The sequence below is a fragment of the Phyllobates terribilis genome, unplaced genomic scaffold (genome assembly GCF_046119375.1).
Source record: "Phyllobates terribilis strain yellow unplaced genomic scaffold, ASM4611937v1 Scaffold_11__3_contigs__length_659146591, whole genome shotgun sequence".
In the NCBI taxonomy this organism is placed as follows: domain Eukaryota; kingdom Metazoa; phylum Chordata; class Amphibia; order Anura; family Dendrobatidae; genus Phyllobates; species Phyllobates terribilis.
The window spans coordinates 281603225-281622829 of record NW_027362771.1 but is presented as its reverse complement, the minus strand read 5'-3'; the positions used below and the strand labels follow the sequence as shown (position 1 = coordinate 281622829).

The window sequence follows — 19605 nt, the reverse complement described above, 5'->3', positions numbered from 1 at the left end:
CCTCTCTCTCGTGGTGCTGTCATGGGAGTACGAATAAATAATATCTATGTGTGTTACCAATCTTTAGCTTTGTCCTCAAAATCAGCGATTCTCCTGGGTTTTTGAAGGCAACAGGGTAGTTTGCAGAACTAGTGCTGAACCACTAGAATCCTAATGGAAACCTCACAGGTTCCATTCAAAGTAATTTTCAAAACAGATCCATCCTACCCCTCATGGACCACCTAAAGAGGTATTCCCACCTCAAAGATTTTTGGCATATGCAAGCACACTTGAAACCCACATCTAAATTTGAAATTGGGTAGCCCTGACCCCTTTCAATGGAAAAGTGGAAACACATCTCTATTCACTTCCATGGAATCCCAAAAATAGCTGAGCATCAGTGGCTGCGAGACAATAATCCAAGGACTCTTTTCTCAAGTGTGTATTGTCACATGACTGCCATAAATGTCTGAGATGAAAATAACTTTTTAAAGGGAATCTGTCACCAGGTTTTTCCCATGTAATCTAAAAACAGCATAATGTAGGGGCAGAGACTCTGATTCCAGTGAAGTGTCACTTACTTGGGTGGTTACAGTTTTATGCAATCACCGTTTTATCAGCAGGCAATTATCACTAGAAGACTACTAAACCTGCTATCATTAGCTCTGTATAACTCAACCCACACCACTGATTGGAAGTTTGCTGCCTACGCACAGTGTGCACAGAAAGCAGCCAATCAGTGGTGTGGGCGGGGTTATACAGAACTCCGCATCATGCTACTCTCAGATGGGGGTAACAAAAATTTAGCAACAGATTCCCTTTAAGATTGGAATCAATTTCAATGGCAAGAAAAGAAAAAACAAACACAGGTTGTACAAGAGCAATAAAAAAAATTAAATATTTATTTGAATAACAAGTTTGGAGTTTAAGCTGCAATGTTGGCAATGTCAATTTTCTTTTTATTAGATCACAAACTCATGCACCAAATTGGAAAAGGAAAGAGCTACCAACTACTTAACAGCTGCTGATTTATAAAGAAAAAAATATAAAGGCATGTAATCACTATACAAAATATAAAAATGTATGAAACACTATCAACCACAGAACAGAAAAGTTATTGATTATACTTAAAGTGTTGTGTACTTGCTGTATGTGTGCGCACATTTAGAATTACTGAAGTGACTTAAGTTACCTTTAGATTTCTTTGTATGTGGTCTGCAATAATGTTGTACTTTAAACAGATCTAACCACGCGGCAATTTTATGTGCTACTAATAAAAAAGAACTTTGTTAATATGGTAAATATGAGATTTACAGAGGAAAAAAAAAATCTTCTTAAACAGAAGTGCTTTAAGCTAATGGTGTACCCTTAAGACCATTCAACGCTGCAGTAAAAGGTGTACCTGGCGTAGAAATGATAAGAGAGCACTACATTAAGGAGGAGTGGAGGGTACAAGGCTATAAGAGCGCAAGCCTAAACAAGTCTAGTCTTTTTAATAATTAAAAAAAAAAAAATCATGCACCCTCCTGCTATGATCCACAGCCAATTTATTTATTGCCTCTCCATAATAACCTCCAAGCCATCCAACATTGTCAGATCAATAGTGATAAATACACATATATAAATGAAGACACCAACTGCTTCTTTGACACTACGAATGGCAATGTCTGTGCTGAGTGAAAGCACCTTTAAAAAAAGAGCCTATGCGGCAAGAGATAAGTGTCTATAGATTCAAAATGAATCAACTGTATCGGATAACAATTCTTCAACTTAGAAGCTGCCTCAACATTAGATGCATCTTCAGTTAATGTAACAGGAAGGAGGGAAAAACAGACAAGATTATAAAAAAAAAAAAAAATACAAACAAAAACAAACAAACAAAAGGCAATGATTTTTTTTTTTTTTACTTCTTAAATCCTACCCATTCGCATAACTGACTCAAGGCCACAAAATGGGCAGACACAATGATATATATTTATATATATATTTTTCTTTACAATTATTTAAATTGTATGATGGTAAAGTATAAGGTCTATTTAAAAACAAAACAAAAAAAAGCTAGGTAAACCTAAATTAAGAAGTGGCGCCAGGCGTTGGGTTTACATTTTGAGTAGCAACTTGGGGGGCAACTTCTATGATTCGTGGCTTATCTATGATTCTGGCAGTGCGGTTGCCCTTTTCTACAATTCCAATGATCCATGCTTGATGACCTTCTCCATACTTTGGTGACTTAATCTCAGCACAAAACCGTGCAGCCTGTTCTCGTGGTAGACAGATTAGGAGACCACCTGCAAATAGAAGAAATTGTGAATATTGCAGGGTAAACACTAATTGCATGGTTTTAAAAACGGACGCAAAAGAAAATAATAGATCATTGTTCCTGAATGAGCACATATTTCCCCTTTTATTACTGAAATTTATACATTCGAGAGATTACCAATGGATTCCAAGTGTGTTCTTTCCAACAAATCTAAATAAAATTATTATCAAGCATGCCAATATAATATCTGCCAAAATGTTAAGCCATCAGGCTACATTCTCAGCAGCTACCTAAGGGGTTGCCGGCCTTAGAGTGACTGCAGACCTGTGAATCCTCAGATTGCACACACTGGGTGCTGTGGGGACTCTCTGGTGCCGGAGCGGGCGGTTATGTGACCGCAAGCATGCAATTTGCATACTTCTGCCCACATTCTGACTAAACGTGTCTGGCCTTGCTAAATACGCTTACATTGAGAGAGGCCGCACGTCCAGTTGGCATGTGACCGCATGTATGTAAATCGCAAACTTAAGGTCAGGTACCTGGCGCCGTAGAATGCTCACTGTGCGCGCCATGAGAAAATTCACAAGTCTGCAGTCACACAGAGTGACAGCAGAATTGTACCCAAAGGTCGGGCAACCCCTTTAATCCCTTCACAACCTTGGACGTATCCATATCTCCAGGTCGCTGGTTACTTACCGACATTGGACGTATGGCTACATCCAGGCGATTTTGTGCACTCGGAGAGGCTGTGCACGCGAGATCGCCGCTGGGTGTCAGCTGATTCTGACAGCTGATACCCGGCACTCACTACTGCCAGAAGCGGTGCTTGCATCGCTTCTGGCACTTTAACCCCCTAAATGCTCTGATCGCTAGCGCTCCCAGCATTTAGAAGGCATGCAGAGGTAGGGAGCACCCTCTGCACTCCAATAATAAACACAAAAAAAACAATATTATATATTTGCATATAGCGGTGCAAATATTATAATATATTATTATAGTATATATATAATATATTTTGTACTCAAATATTTATATGAAAAAAAACACGAAAAACAAACACTACATATATTTGGTAACACTGCATCCAGAACAGCCTGACAAACTGTCCTGCCAGTTAACCCCTTCAGTGAACATCGTAAAAGAATATAAATAAAAAAGACAAAAAAAACAATGCTTTTTCATCATACCGCCAAACAAATAGTGAAATAATAGGCGATCAAAAAGACGAATGTAAATAAAAATGGTACCGCTGAAACATCATCTTGTCCCGCAAATAACGAGCCGCCATACAGCTCCATCAGCCAAAAAATAAGAGTTATAGCTCTCAGAATAAAGCGATGTAAAAATAATTATTTTTTCTATAATATAGTATTTATTGCGTAAAAGCGCCAAAACACACACAAATGTATCGCTGTAATCATACTGACCCGAAGAATAAAGCAAATTATCAATTTTACCACATGCGGAATGGCATTAAAAAAAAAAACAATTCCTGAAATTTTGGTTTTTGTTCATTCTGTCTCCCAAAAATTGGAATAGAAAGCGATAAAAAAAAGTCACGTGCACGAAAACGGTACCGATGAAAATGTCAACTCGTCCAACAAAAAAAACAAACAAGCCCTTACATGACTCTGTTCGCAGAAATATGGAAAAATTATAGCTCTCAAAATATGGCAATGTAAAAAAAAAAGTGTCTTTAACCCCTTAACAACATTTGACGTACTAATACGCGTCTGTGCCCTGGGACTTAAGAGCCAGACCCGTATTAGTAAGTCATGGCGATCGCGAGCGCACACAGGCTGTGCGGGCGCGATCGCCGCCGGGTGTCAGCTGATTGTCACAGCTGACACCCGATACTATGCGTAGGGAGCGGCCCTGCACCGCTCCCAGCACATTAACCCCCGCGATGCTGCGATCGAAGTCGATCGCAGCATTGTGGGGGCAAGGGGAGGTGATCGCAGATACTCACCTCCTCTTCCGGCTTCCAGCGCTGTCTGCAAAGGCTTCCCGGGTGTTGCCATGACGACCCGATGTCGTCATGACAACATCCGGGTCACCAGACAGCAGGAAGATTGTTTGGACATGCGCAGTGCGCAAGACACCTATCTAGATGCATAGTGAGCACTTGGAACCCCCAGGTGCTTCACAAATTGATTCATAAAAATGAAAAAGTGTTTTTTTTTTTCACTTTTTCATTTTTACGAATCAATTTGTGAAGCACCTGGGGGTTCCAAGTGCTCACTTATGCATCTAGATAGGTGCCTTGGGGGGTCTAGTTTCCAAAATGAGGTCACTTGTGGGGGAGCTCCAATGTTTGGGCACACAGGGGCTCTCCAAGCACAACATGGCGTCCGCTAATTATTCAAGCAAATTTTACAATCAAAAAGTCAAATGGCGCTCCTTCCCTTCCGAGCCCTGCCGTGCGCCCAAACAGTGTTTTTTCCCCACATATTGGGTATCTGCGTGCCCAGGGGAAATTGCACAACAAATTTTGGGGTCCATTTTATCTTGTTACCCCTGTGAAAATAAAAAAAAAAATGGGTCTAAAGTAACATTTTTGTGAAAAAAGTTAAATGTTCATTTTTTTCTTCCACATTCCAAAAATTCCTGTGAAGCCCCTGAAGGGTTAATAAAGTTCTTGAATGTGGTTTTGAGCACCTTGAGGGGTGCAGTTTTTAGAATGGTGTCACTTTTGGGTATTTTCTGTCATAAAGACCTCTCAAAGTGACTTCAAATGTGATGTGGTCCCTAAAAAAATGGTTTTGTAAATTTTGTTGGAAAAATGAGAAATCGCTGGTCAACTTTTAACCCTTATAGCTCCCTAACAAAAAAAAATTTTGGTTACAAAATTGTGCTGATGTAAAGTAGACATGTGGAAAATGTTATTTATTAACTCTTTTGTGTGACATATCTCTCTGATTTAAGGGCATAAAAATAGAAATTTTGAAAATTGCAAAATTTTCAAAATTTTCGCCAAATTTCCGTTTTTTTCACAAATAAACGCAAGTGATATCGAAGAATTTTTACCACAATCATGAAGTACAATATGTCACGAAAAAACAATCTGAGAATCAGGGGGATCCGTTGAAGCGTTCCAGAGTAATTACCTCATAAAGTGACAGTGGTCAGAATTGTAAAAATTGGCCTGGTCATTAACGTGCAAACCACCCTCGGGGCTTAAGGGGTTAATGTGTGACAGCAGCCAAACATTAAAAACGATATAAATCGGATATCGCTGTAATCACACCGACCCGAAGAATAAAGTCATTTAATCACTTATACCTCACAAGGAATGGTTTAAAAAATAAATAAATAAAACAAATTCTTCACCTGCTGTTGATTTGTTCATTCTGCCTCCCAAAGATCACAGTAAGGCTCTGCTCACATGTATCCTGCGCTCTGCGCTGAGCGCTTATTTCCGTGTAAATCTCTGAAATACGTGTTTCAGACGGAACCTCCGGCAGAAGATTCCCTATAATGAGGCAGATGGGGACACTGAACGCCACCTGACCTGTGATCCGGTGATGTCCATCTTTTTAATAGTGCATAAAAGTGCAGTCTTCCACAGTTTTGTGCACTTCTGAAAAGGACACCGCTGAACAGAGGCCAGATGGACTCCAGAGTAACTCTGCTGCTTCATTATAGTGAATGGATCTCTCGGGGGTTTCATCTGAATCACGTCACTCAGAGATTTAGATGGAAACCCTGAGTTAAGTGCTGGATAAATGTGATCCCAAACATTAATGTAAAATGTTCCTAACAAAAGCTTCAAATCAACCCACAATAAAAGCCCCCACTTGGGTCAGTCATCGGTCAATGGAAATATAGGGGGCTTCCACGTTACTGGTAGTACAAAGGATCAGGAAAAGCTAAATGGCTCCCCGAACCCAAAATAAATCCAGTAAAATTATGCGCTCCCAAATCCAAATGCATCTTCCTTTCTGAGCCCCAGTGTGCCTAAACCACATTTAGCGTCCACATGTTTGTCATTTGTCATTTCTGTAGCAATGATAGCCTGCCTAATTTACTGGTGGGTGTCTCCAGAATCAGGAGCTGGGCACAATATATGGGCCCTACAATGTACTGATCACTACAACGGCAGTTTGCAATTTTCACTTAGTAACATCCACTGCTGCTTGTTTCTGGAAAACATCCACGGAGTCAAACGTCACTTCACCTGTAAAATTCCCAAAGAGGTATAATTTCCAAAATGGGGTCACTTGAAGGGTGATTCTGCTCCTCTAGCATTTAGGGGCTCTGTATATGGAGTTTGCAAACCATTCAAGGAAAATCTGCGCTCCAGCAGACAAATGGCGCTCCATCCCCCAGAGTCTCGCCGTGTGGCTAAGCATTACTGTACAGCCACATATCACATATTTCTACATTCAGCAGAAATTGTGGGCCAAATTTTGGTGCCATTTCTATACATTTCCCAGTGTGAAAATGTAAAATCTGGGGCTACAACAAACTTTTGGTGGTAAAAATGTAATTATTTTTTTTCTTCACTGCCGAATGGTATAAAATTCTGTGAAACACCTGTGCTGTCAATATGATCACTACTAGTGTTGAGCGAACATGCTCGGGATGTTCGGCGAGCACCGAGCATTTCCGGGTTACTCGGGCGGGAGCTCGGGTCTCCGCCCTGCATGTTTGGCGCTCTTTACAAAGCCAATGAACATGCAGGGATTGCCAGCCAGTCACTGTAATGCCGCAGCCATGTTGGTTGTGGGCATTACATTGATTGACTGACCGCACAGCGTCACCTCGAGTATTTAAAACCGGGCGCCGCCATCTTGGACACAGTCGCTCCGGAATCAGCTAGTGTAGGGAAAGTGCTGCTGAGCTAGGGAGAGATGTATACTGCAAAATAGTTAGTGTAGGGTCTGTAAAGGCTGCCAAATCAAACAAACAGTCCTTCTCAGGACTAATATCCATCCCAAATATCAGGCAGGCAGGCTGTATAGGAGACGCAGTGGTTATACCAGCAAACGCTGCATTACAGTCCTGTGTGCTCCTGTTGCTGAAATTTCTGGACTTAGCTCCAGGTCCTGGGGGGCCAGGAATATTCCTTTTTTTTTTTCATCTAAATCCTCTCCCCCCCCCCCTTCGCACTGTACAAATACCCGTCTTATTAACCTTTTGGTTAATGCCCCCTCCTCTCAGTCTTCACTTGTTATGGCAGTTTCTCAAGAAACAGCATCAACGTCCACGTCCCACAGCAGCATTCAATTGTCCATATCCCAGACCTTTGAACGTAAGCGGAGATTCGCAGCCAACGCCCCACAGGCCATAGTCCTAAATTCGCACATTTCACGACTGCTTGCGTTGGAAATGCTGCCTTTTAGGCTGGTGGAGACGGAATCCTTCCGCAACCTTATGGCGGTGGCATTCCCTCGGTACTCTGTCCCCAGCAGACACTATTTTACCCGGTGTGCCATCCCCGCACTACACAAGCACGTGTCCCAAAACATCTGCCCTGCCCTCAACAACGCAGTTACTGGGAGAGTCCACCTGACAACGGACACGTGGACAAGTGCTTGTGGCCAGGGACGGTACATCTCCCTGACGGCACACTGGGTAAACATAGTGGAAGCCGGGACCCAGTCGGACCTTGGGACGGAACACATCCTCCCCACACCGAGGATTGCGGGCCCTATGTCAGTCATAGTTGCCCCCACAGTGTACAGCTCCTGCGCATCATCCTCCTCCTTCTCCTCATGTTCATCCTCCATCTCAGATATCACCACATCAGTTACAAGCTGGAAGCACTGAAGTACTGCCTCCGCCAAGCGGCAACAGGCTGTGCTGAAACTCATAAGCTTAGGTGAGAAACCTCACACTGCTTGTGAGTTGTGGACAGCTGTGAAAGAGCAGGCAGATCTGTGGCTGAGACCGCTGAACCTACATCCAGGCATGGTCATGTGTGACAATGGCCGTAACTTGGTGGCGGCTCTGAGGCGAGATCACACACGTACCATGGCTGGCTCATGTGCTTAACCTCGTGGTTCAGCGGTTTCTTAAAATCGTACCCCGAGTTGCCAGATCTGCTCGTCAAAGTACGCTGCCTGTCAGCTCATTTTCGCAAGTCGGCTACAGCTTCCGCCGCCCTTGCTGTGTTGCAGCAGCGTTTGCAGCTTCCGTCACACCGACTGGTGTGTGATGTCCCCACACATTGGAACTCTACCCTCCACATGTTGCAAAGCATTTGTGAGCAGAAGAGAGCAGTTGTGGAGTACCAGCTGCAACAAGGCCGTCAATATTCAGGTCAGACTCCACACATAAGACCTCAGGAGTGGACCTGGATGTCTGACATATGTACCATCTTGACAAACTTTGAGGAGTCCACCAAGCTGGTGAGTGGCGATGACGCCATCATTAGCATCAGCATTCCACTTGTCTGTCTTTTGCAAAGCTCTCTGCAGAGAATTAAAGAGGAGGCATTGCAGCCAGAGTATGGCGAGATGGATCAAGAAGCCGTAGCGGTCGATAACACCCAGCCCAGCCTCATCTCATCCCAACATGCATTGGGGGACAATGAGGGAGAGGAGGAGGAGGAGGAAGAACAGGAGCTTGTATCATGCGCTGTAGACGGTAGTACCTGTACAACTGTCATACCGTCGGTTCAGCGTGGATGGCCTGAGGACAGGGGGGAGGAGGAAGAGGAGGAGACAGTTAGGGTGATTAATGAGTGGAACAGGCTGCCACGAGAGGTGGTGAGTTCCCCTTCAATGGACGTCTTCAAACAGAGGCTGGACAGACATCTGTCTGAGATGATCTAGTGAATCCTGCTTTGAGCAGGGGGTTGGACCAGATGACCCAGGAGGTCCCTTCCAACTCAACCATTCTATGATTCTATGAGAGCATGGTCAGTCGTCATCTTGGTGAGGACACGGAAGTCTTGCCCGTTACCAGTCTGGCACGCATGGCTGACTTTATGTTACGCTGCCTTAACCGTGACCCTCGCGTTGTCAAAATGTTGGGTGACAGTCATTACTGGTTGGTGACACTTGTAGACCCCCGCTACAAGGAGAACTTTCACTCTTATTCCTGAGGTGGAGAGGTCTACAAAAATGGGGCAGTACCAGAAGGCCCTTGCTGCAGAACGGTTAAAAAAATTCCCCTCTGAACACGCTAGCGGCAGAGGTCACAGTTCGTTGCCCAACCAAGGCGTAAATGCGAGAGAGACGCAACTCCAATCCAGCAGAGGCAGGGGACCACTGTCAACGTTCTGGGACAGTTTTCTCAGACCCTCCCTTCGGACAGACCCTGAAGCGCGGGGTACTCTCACAAGGAGTGGAAAGTTTCAAAAGATGTTGAGGGAGTACCTTGCCGACCGTACCAGCGTCCTCCGTGATTCCTCTGTGCCTTTTAATTATTGGGTATCCAAGCTGGACACTTGGAATGAACTCGCTCTGTACGCCTTGGAGGTCCTGGCCTGCCCTGCCGCTAGAGTGTTATCGGAGCGTGTTTTTAGTGCCGCTGGGGGAATTATAACTGATAAGCGCACTCGCCTGTCAACTGACAATGCTGACAAGCTGACCCTTATCAAAATGAACAAGGGCTGGATTGGGCCAGACTTCTCATCACCACCAAATGACAGCAGAGTAACAAAGTCAAATCCACTGTGTTATTTCGGGAGGTGTATTCACATGCACCACTTCACACCCACACATGGGTATACGCTTCCTCATTTCGGCTGTTTTATGTTCTTCTCCTTATCCTCAGCCTCCACCACCACTATACCACCAGGGTGACCGTGGTCCGTGTTGCCATTATTGAAAGTTCCTCCATCCTTATTTTTGTCAGCTTTTGCTTGGAAGGCATAAGCAAAGACTGTGGGAGACCCACTCCCCAATAATGGGAATAATATTTTTCAAGATGCTGTATGGCTCTAGTAAGGGGCATTAAAACCATCTTGTTAAGCTACTGCGACCTCCACCACTTTTCCAAGGGGCATTAAAAACCGTCTTGTTAAGCTACTGGGACCTCCACCACTTTTCCAAAGGGCATTGAAATGTTGTTTTTAATTAACTCTAACCTCCACAACTCTTCGAACGGGCATTGCATTTCCTCCTAATTTTTGGCAGCTTTTGCTTGGAAGGCATAAGCAAAGACTATGGGAGACCCACTCCCCAATAATGGGAATAATGTTTGTAATATGCTGTACTGCATGGCTCTTGTAAGGGGCATTGCAAGTTCCTCTGTCCTAATTTTTGGCAGCTTTTGCTTGGCAGGCATAAGCAAAGCCTATGGGAGACCCACTCCCCAATAATGGGAATGTTTTTAATATGCTGTACTGCATGGCTCTTGTAAGGGGCATTGCAAGTTTCTCCGTCCTAATTTTTGGCAGCTTTTGCTTGGCAGGCATAGGCAAAGACTATGGGAGAACCACTGTTTTTAAGATGCTGTACTGTATGGCTCTTGTAAGGGGCATTAAAACAGTCTTGTTAAGCTACTGCGACCTCCATCACTTTTGCAAGGGGCATTCAAACCGTCTTGTTAACCCCTTAATAACATCTGACGTACTAATACGCGTCTGTGCCCTGGGACTTAAGAGCCAGACCCGTATTAGTACGTCATCGCGATCGCGCGCGCACACAGGCTGTGCGGGCGCGATCGCCGCCGGGTGTCAGCTGATTGTCACAGCTGACACCCGGTACTATGTGCAGGGAGCGGTCACGCACCGCTCCCAGCACATTAACCCCCGCGATGCTGCGATCGAAGTCGATCGCGGCATTGCGGGGGCAAGGGGAGGTGATCGGCGATACTCACCTCCTCTTCCAGCGCAGTCTGCAAAGGCTTCCCGGGTGTTGCCATGACGACCCGATGTCGTCATGACAACATCCGGGTCACCAGAGAGCAGGAAGATTGCTTGGACATGCGCAGTGCATCTCCAAGCAATCTTCACACTGTGCACTTCTGACAGCCTTCATGGCATAGGGATGGTGCTCCATTCCTGTGCCATGCAGGCGATCAGAAAAAAAAAAGTGAAAGTCCCAGAGTGGGACAAAGTAATAAAGTGTATAAACTGTGTGAAAGTGGAAAAAAAAAAAAAAAAAATGTGCAAAAATATTATAAAAAAATAAAAAAAATAATACACCAAAAATAAAAATATAATGTACCCATCAATAAATATTATTATAAAAAAAATTAAAAAAAACAATAAAAGTACACATATTTGGTATCGCCGCGTCCGGAACAACCTGACCTATAAAACTGTCCCACTAGTTAACCCCTTCAGTGAACACGGTAAAAAAAAAAAAAAAAAAAAACAAGCAAAAAACAATGCTTTATCACCATACCGCCAAACAAAAAGTGGAATAACACGCGATCAAAAAGACGCATATAAATAAAAATGATACCGCTGAAAACGTCATCTCGTCCCGCAAAAAACAAGCCGCCATATAGCTCCATCAGCCGAAAAATAAAAAAGTTATAGCTCTCAGAATAAAGCGATACTAAAAAATATTTTTTTCTATAAAATAGCTTTTATTGTGTATAAGCGCCAAAACATAGAAAAATGATACAAATGTGGTACCGCTGTAAACGTACTGACCCGAAGAGTAAAGCTGCCTCATCAATTTTACCACACGCGGAACAGAATAAAAAAAAAAAAAAAAAAAAAAATATCCTGAATTGTTGGTTTTTGTTTATTCTGCCTCCCAAAAATCGGAATAGAAAGCGATCAAAAAATGTCACGTGCCTGAAAATGGAACCAATAACAACGTCAAGTCATCCCGCAAAAAACGAGCCGTCACATGACTGTCTGCCAAAATCTGGAAAAATTATAGCTCTCAAAATATGGCGATGCAAAAACTAGATTTTACAAAAAATGCGTCTTTTAGTGTGTGACAGCTGTCAGTCATAAAAACCCCATATGATTCTGGCATTGCTGTAATCACACCGACCCGAAGAATAAAGTCGTCTAATCACTTATACCGCACAAGGAACGGCGTCAAAAATAAACTCTTGAGTTAGGATTGGGCTAGGGTTAGGGCTGGGTTTGGGGCTAGGGTTGTGCTGGGGCTAGGGTTGTGCTGGGGCTAGGGATGTGCTAGGGTTAGGGCTGGGGTTGGGATTTTTTTCAAAAGTAAGAAAAAAAGATGACGATATGGCGACTAGTGTTGAGAGCAAGTGCTCGCTACTTGAGTTTGCATCGGGTGCTCTGGTATGCATTTAGTATCGTGGGTATTTGAGTGACATGCTCGAGTCTCTGCCCCATATGCTTCGCGGCCAAAAAACTTTACGGGGATTGCCTGCCATGCACGAGCGATCCCCGCATGTTTTTTTTTGGGTGTATAATAACCGTGAAACATGCGGAGCAGGGACTCGAGCATGTCACTCGAGCACACGCTGTACATGGTGCATACCTGAGTACCCGATGCAAACTCAAGTAGCGAGCACTTGCGCTCAAGAATAATGACAACTTATTCAATATGATGACCTAATGTAAACAAATAATGTGCGGTACCTCTGGGTTCAAAATGTTCACTATACACCTTAATAAAATCTTTGAGGGGTATAGTTTCCAAAATGGGGACACTTGTGGGGGAGCTCCACTGTTTAGGCACATCACGGGCTCTCCAAACGCGACATGGTGTCCGCTAACAAATTGAATGGAAAATCGGCTCAAATTGTTAGCGGACGCCATGTTGCGTTTGGAGAGCCCCTCTGTGCCCAAACTTTGGAGCTCCCCCACAAGTGACCCCATTTTGGAAACTAGACCCCCCAAGGCACCTTTCTAGATGCATAGTGAGCACTTGGAACCCCCAGGTGCTTCACAAATTGATTCGTAAAAATGAAAAAGTGAAAAAAAAAACACTTTTTCATTTTTATGAATCAATTTGTGAAGCACCTGGGGTTCCAAGTGCTCACTATGAATCTAGATAGGTGCCTTGGGGGGGTCTAGTTTCCAAAATGGGGTCACTTGTGGGGGAGCTCCAATGTTTGGGCACACAGGGACTCTCCAAATGCAACATGATATCCGCTAACAAATTGTCGGCTCAAATTGTTAGCGGATATGTTGCATTTGGAGAGTCCCTGTGTGCCCAAACATTGGAGCTCCTCCACAAGTGACCCCATTTTGGAAACTAGACCCCCCAAGGCACCTATCTAGATGCATAGTGAGCACTTGGAATCCCTAGGTGCTTCACAAATTAATTCGTAAAAATGAAAAAGTGTTTTTTTTTTTCACTTTTTCATTATTACGAATCAATTTGTGAAGCACCTGGGGGTTCCAAGTGCTCACTATGCATCTAGAAAGGTGCCTTGCGGGGTCTAGTTTCCAAAATGGGGTCACTTGTGGGGGAGCTCCAAAGTTTGGGCACAGAGGGGCTCTCCAAACGCAATGTGGCGTCCGCTAACAATTTGAGCCGATTTTCCATTCAATTTGTTAGCGGATACCATGTTGCATTTAGAGAGTCCCTGTGTGCCCAAACATTGGAGCTCCCCCACAAGTGACCCCATTTTGGAAACTAGACCCCCCAAGGCACCTATCTAGATGCATTGTGAGCACTTGGAACCCTCAGGTGCTTCACAAATTGATTCATAAAAATGAAAAAGTGTTTTTTTTTTCACTTTTTCATTGTTACGAATCAATTTGTGAAGCACCTGGGGGTTCCAAGTGCTCACTATACATCTAGAAAGGTGCCTTGGGGGGTCTAGTTTCCAAAATGGGGTCACTTGTGGGGGAGCTCCAAAGTTTGGGCACACATGGGCTCTCCAAACACAACATGGCGTCCGCTAATTATTCAAGCAAATTTTACAATCAAAAACTCAAATGGCGCTCCTTCCCTTCCGAGCCCTGCCGTGCGCCCAAACAGTATTTTTTCCCCAAATATTGGGTATCTGCGTGCCCAGGGGAAATTGCACAACAAATTTTGGGGTCCATTTTTTCTTGTTACCCCTGTGAAAATAAAAAAAATTGGGTCTAAAGTAACATTTTTGTGAAAAAAGTTAAATGTTCATTTTTTTCTTCCACATTCAAAAAATTCCTGTGAAGCACCTGAAGGGTTAATAAAGTTCTTGAATGTGGTTTTCAGCACCTTGAGGGGTGCAGTTTTTAGAATGGTGTCACTTTTGGGTATTTTCTGTCATAAAGACCTCTCAAAGTGACTTCAAATGTGATGTGGTCTCTAAAAAAATGGTTTTGTAAATTTTGTTGGAAAAATGAGAAATCGCTGGTCAACTTTTAACCCTTATAGCTCCCTAACAAAAAAAAATTTTGGTTCCAAAATTGTGCTGATGTAAAGTAGACATGTGGGAAATGTTATTTATTAACTCTTTTGTGTGACATATCGCTCTGATTTCAGGGCTTAAAAATTCAAATTTTGAAAATTGCTAAATTTTCGCCAAATTTCCGTTTTTTTCACAAATAAACGCAAGTGATATCGAAGAAATTTTTCCACAATCATGAAGTACAATATGTCACGAAAAAACAATCTCAGAATCAGGGGGATCCGTTGAAGCGTTCCCGAGTAATTACCTCATAAAGTGACAGTGGTCAGAATTGTAAAAATTGGCCCGGTCATTAACGTGCAAACCACCCGCGGGGCTTAAGGGGTTAAGCTACTGTGACCTAGATCACTTTTCCAAGGGGCATTCAAACCGTCTTGTTAAGCTACTGCGACCTCCATCACTTTTCCAAGGGGCATTCAAACAGTCTTGTTAAGCTACTGCGACCTAGATCACTTTTCCAAGGGGCATTCAAACAGTCTTGTTAAGCTACTGTGACCTCCACCACTTTTGCTACACAAAGCCCAGCAAGCGCCGATGTTTATTTACCATCGGCGGACATGAAGGGGATAAATTGTTTTTCACTACTACAGAAAATTCTCAAATCAGAGCCACATTTTACTTTTAAATTCCCACATAGAAATTACATGAAGGGGGAAAAACAAAACCAAAAGCATGTTTGAGGAGATAAGCTAAAGCAATATTCAGGAGTATGGAAACATTTTCCTGTAAGTACTTTCAATCTGAAAATCTATTATATTCTTTGTACTTCTTTGCATCAGCCAACCTCTTATAGTGGAGTGGGGCTTTCAGAGACTTACCTGACGTCTCAGGGCAAGATCCATGCATAAGTCCAAACATATTCCCACAAGCCTTGCTAACAGCAGCCATTTTGGCTAAGACAGGAAGGTTATGGATAACAAAAGAAACTTCATTTCGCTGCTGTTTGGCCAAGTTTTGTGCATGTCCTAAAATCCCGAAACCTGTTATATCAGTAGCTGCATGTGCATTAAAAGTGTGCATTAGACCGGCAGCTAGAGAGAAGGAAAAGACAACAATATTAATAACGCGCGATCATTTAAAAGTGTAATTAGAAAAGAAACTGGAAATATTGACATAATAAAGATTAATACATACGAGTACGCCTTTTTTTTTTACAGTATAGTCTAATACAATACCAGTGATAATTCAGCATGAGGACCCATTGTGGAATTACCAATCTCCTTGAGAACTGCTTGGTTTTTCTGTGTAACTGGTTTACAACTAAAGCTTGGCAATAGAACACATTTTAGCAAGTGTTAGTAAAAGTATAACCTGTCCCATGTTTTTTTACTTATGGCCTGTGGTCTAAATAAATACGGCTTAGTGTAAGGCCTCCTTCACACGTCTGTATAAAAAACGGTATTGGTGTCATCAGTGTTTTCAATCAGTGTGTACCATCATTTGTTTTCCAGTATGGTTAAAGAAAGAATTAAATTACAAAGCTTTTCCTATACTTTGCAATGTTAAACACGGATGGCACATGGGTGACATGCAGATGCTATACGTGTTTTTCACGGACCCATAGACTTGTATTGGCCCTGGTCATCTGTGCTGCCGGAAAAAAAAACGGACATGTGCATAACTTAATAGGTTATAATGGTTACATGTGGCATCCGTGAAAAAAATGGATACCACATGTACTGGAACCACAGACATGTGAAGGAGGCCTTAGGTGTGTTCTCCACAGACGCTGCACCATTGCAGTAAAATAAGAACAGTATGTTCAACATAAAGGATAAACTGGATTTTCCAAGAGAATAATGTGCAGCATATTGCAGTAGCAGAAAAGTTTATGAGATTTTTCTATTTTGTGAAAAAAATCTGGATGGAAATAGACCTACGGTGTGGATTTTTATTTCACATTATATTTAAGCAGCAGCGCGATGGCTTAGTGGTTAGCTCAGTTGATTTTCAGTGCTGGGGTCAAATCCCACCAAGGATAACATCTGCAAGGAGTGGGTATGAGTTTCCCCCATGTTTGGTTGGGTTTCCTCTAGGTGCTCAGATTTCCTCCCACACTCCAAAGACATATTGGTAGGGAATTTAGATTGTGAGCCCCAAAAGGGACAGTGATTAGAAAGTCTGTAAAGCGCTGCACATATGATGGCGCTATATAAGCAAGAATAATAAATAATAATGTATGTTGTGGATTTTGATGCAGATTACTCATAGATCAGCAAAAAAACAAGAGGAAGGAAAAAAAAAAAGACACTTTGTAAAGTTTAAAATAAGAAAACCTGCCATGTTTACCCTACCGATCTGTGTAACCCAGCCTCAGGGGCCATGGAACAAGACATTATTGCAGGAGAATGGTTTATACAGCGACATGTAGAGGAAGGCACGGAAGTGCCTATCTGCAGAAGAAAGTTCACAGAGCGCTCCGCACTAAAATCTGCATTTGTGAATTCTCCGCTGTGAATCTTTTGCCAGTATCTGATAGAATTGCTCCAGAATTATTTTTAAACAATTTTGCTTTGTATAAAATTCCTATTTCCATGAACATTTCAGAATTTATTTATAATTCTCAAGTTGGTGACAAACTGCCACAGTAATTTGTCATTTTACTGCACACATAACTTGCCATGGAGCCCTAGGCTTAGTGGATATTGCCAATGTACATCCACTACAACAACAATGTTATGTTCAACAAATATAAAATAAAATCAGCATTTAAAAACATAATAATCTACAGTCATCACCCCCACCCAAAGCACTGATAAGATTAAGTATCTTTATTACCCCACGTAACTAGAGTAAAGGTTAGCTGTTAAAACTGATCTTTATACATACAGTAGAAAAATACTTAATCATTAAACCATTACATAAACAGTTGCTTATTGATTGCTGGAAAGACTACAAAATAATACTGTAAGGTAGACACATAATTAAAAATTTTGCTTAAAAAGTGATTGTTCTCCTTTGGACGCTACTTTTGAGTTCACTGTTGCCACTATGGTCATTTGTCCACTATGATGGTCCAGACTGGTCACTAGTGTGTTAAACCATTCAGCTCAAGGGACAGATAGAAATGAACAACTCATGGATCCTGCTATCAGAGAACTGGTATTCTCTACAGGTATTAGATTGCAAGAAAATTGTACAGAAAGACATGAGATCTCACATGTACAGTTAGGTCCATATATATTTGGACAGAGACAACATTTTTCTAATTTTGGTTCTAGACATTACCACAATGAATTTTAAACAAAACAATTCAGATGCAGTTGAAGTTCAGACTTTCAGCTTTCATTTGAGGGTATCCACATTAAAATTGGATGAAGGGTTTAGGAGTTTCAGCTCCTTAACATGTGCCACCCTGTTTTTAAAGGGACCAAAAGTAATTGGACAATTGACTCCAAGGCTATTTCATGGACAGGTGTGGGCAATCCCTTCACTATGTCATTCTCAATTAAGCAGATAAAAGGCCTGGAGTTGATTTGAGGCATGGTGCTTGCATTTGGAAGGTTTTGCTGTGAAGTAAACATGCGGTCAAAGGAGCTCTCCATGCAGGTGAAACAAGCCATCCTTAAGCTGCAAAAACAGAAAAAAACCATCCGAGAAATTGCTACAATATTAGGAGTGGCAAAATCTACAGTTTGGTACATCCTGTGAAAGAAAGAAAGCACTGGTGAACTCATCAATGCAAAAAGACGTGGGTGCCCCTGAAAGACAACAGTGGTGGTTGATCGCAGAATAATCTACATGGTGAAGAGAAACCCCTTCACAACAGCCAACCAAGTGAACAACACTCTCCAGGAGGTAGGCGTATGAATATCCAAATCTACCATAAAGAGAAGACTGCATGAAAGTAAATACAGAGGGTTCACTGCACGGTGCAAGCCACTCATAAGCATCAAGAATAAAAAGGCTAGACTGGACTTTGCTAAAAAAACATCTAAAAAAGCCAGCACAGTTCTGGAAGAACATTCTTTGGACAGATGAAACAAAGATCAACCTCTACCAGAATGATGGAAAGAGAAAAGTATGGCGAAGGCGTGGTATAGCTCATGATCCAAAGCATACCACATCATCTGTAAAACACGGCGGAGGCAGTGTGATGGCTTGGGCATGCATGGCTGCCAGTGGCACTGGGTCACTAGCGTTTATTGATGATGTGACACAGAACAGAAGCAGCCAAATGAATTCTGATGTATTCAGAGCCATACTGTGTGCTCAGATCCAGCCAAACTAATTGGTTGTCGTTTCATACTACAGATGGACAATGACCCAAAACATAAAGCCAAAGCAACCCAGGAGTTTATTAAAGCAAAGAAGTGGAATATTCTTGAATGGCCAAGTCAGTCACCTGATCTCAACCCAATTGAGCATGCATTTCACTTGTTAAAGACTAAACTTCACACAGAAAGGCCCAGAAACAAACAGCAACTGAAAACCACCGCAGTGAAGGCCTGGCAGAGCATCAAAAAGGAGGAAACACAGCGTCTGGTGATGTCCATGAGTTCAAGACTTCAGGCAGTCATTGCCAACAAAGGGTTTTCAACCAAGTACTAGAAATGAACATTTTATTTACAATTATTTAATCTGTCCAATTACTTTTGGTCCCTTTAAAAACAGGGTGGCACATGTTAAGGAGCTGAAACTCCTAAACCCTTCATCCAATTTTAATGTGGATACCCTCAAATGAAAGCTGAAAGTCGGAACTTCAACTGCATCTGAATTGTTTTGTTTAAAATTCATTGTGGTAATGTCTAGAACCAAAATTAGAAAAATGTTGTCTCTGTCCAAATATATATGGACATAACTGTATGTCATATGCAGGTCAATGACAAACTCACAAGGAACCTTTCACATGTAAGCATCTTAGAATGCTGTATACAGTATGTCCCCAATGCGCTCTGTATAGCACACTAAAAAGCTTTGATTATACTCACCTAAGGCACGGTCCGGTCCGATGGGCGTCTGTTGATCCAGCGCCTCCTCTCTTCTTGCTTTGCCTGGATGACGCATCTTACGTCTGCCACACCGTGTTAATTGCGCTCCTGAACAGGCGTACTTCCTTATGCCCTGAAGAGGGCAGCACAAAGTATTGTAGTGTGCATGCGCCGGCACTCTTTACCCTTTCCCAGTGC

At 42.6% G+C, this 19605-nt stretch overlaps 1 protein-coding gene across 2 annotated transcripts in view; it reads right to left on the bottom strand.

Moving 5' to 3' along the window:
* Positions 1 to 849: 849 nt before the first annotated feature.
* Positions 850 to 19605, bottom strand: part of SEPHS1 (selenophosphate synthetase 1) — an 85578-nt gene continuing 66822 nt past the window's right edge. For both annotated transcript variants that reach the window (XM_073652373.1, XM_073652374.1), the window contains exons 8-9: positions 15295 to 15507; positions 850 to 2267 (exon numbers count right to left, since the gene is read on the bottom strand). In XM_073652373.1, the coding sequence (XP_073508474.1) occupies positions 2053 to 2267; positions 15295 to 15507 (428 nt within the window). In that variant the 3' untranslated portion in view covers positions 850 to 2052. The remainder of the gene's footprint in view (positions 2268 to 15294; positions 15508 to 19605) is intronic.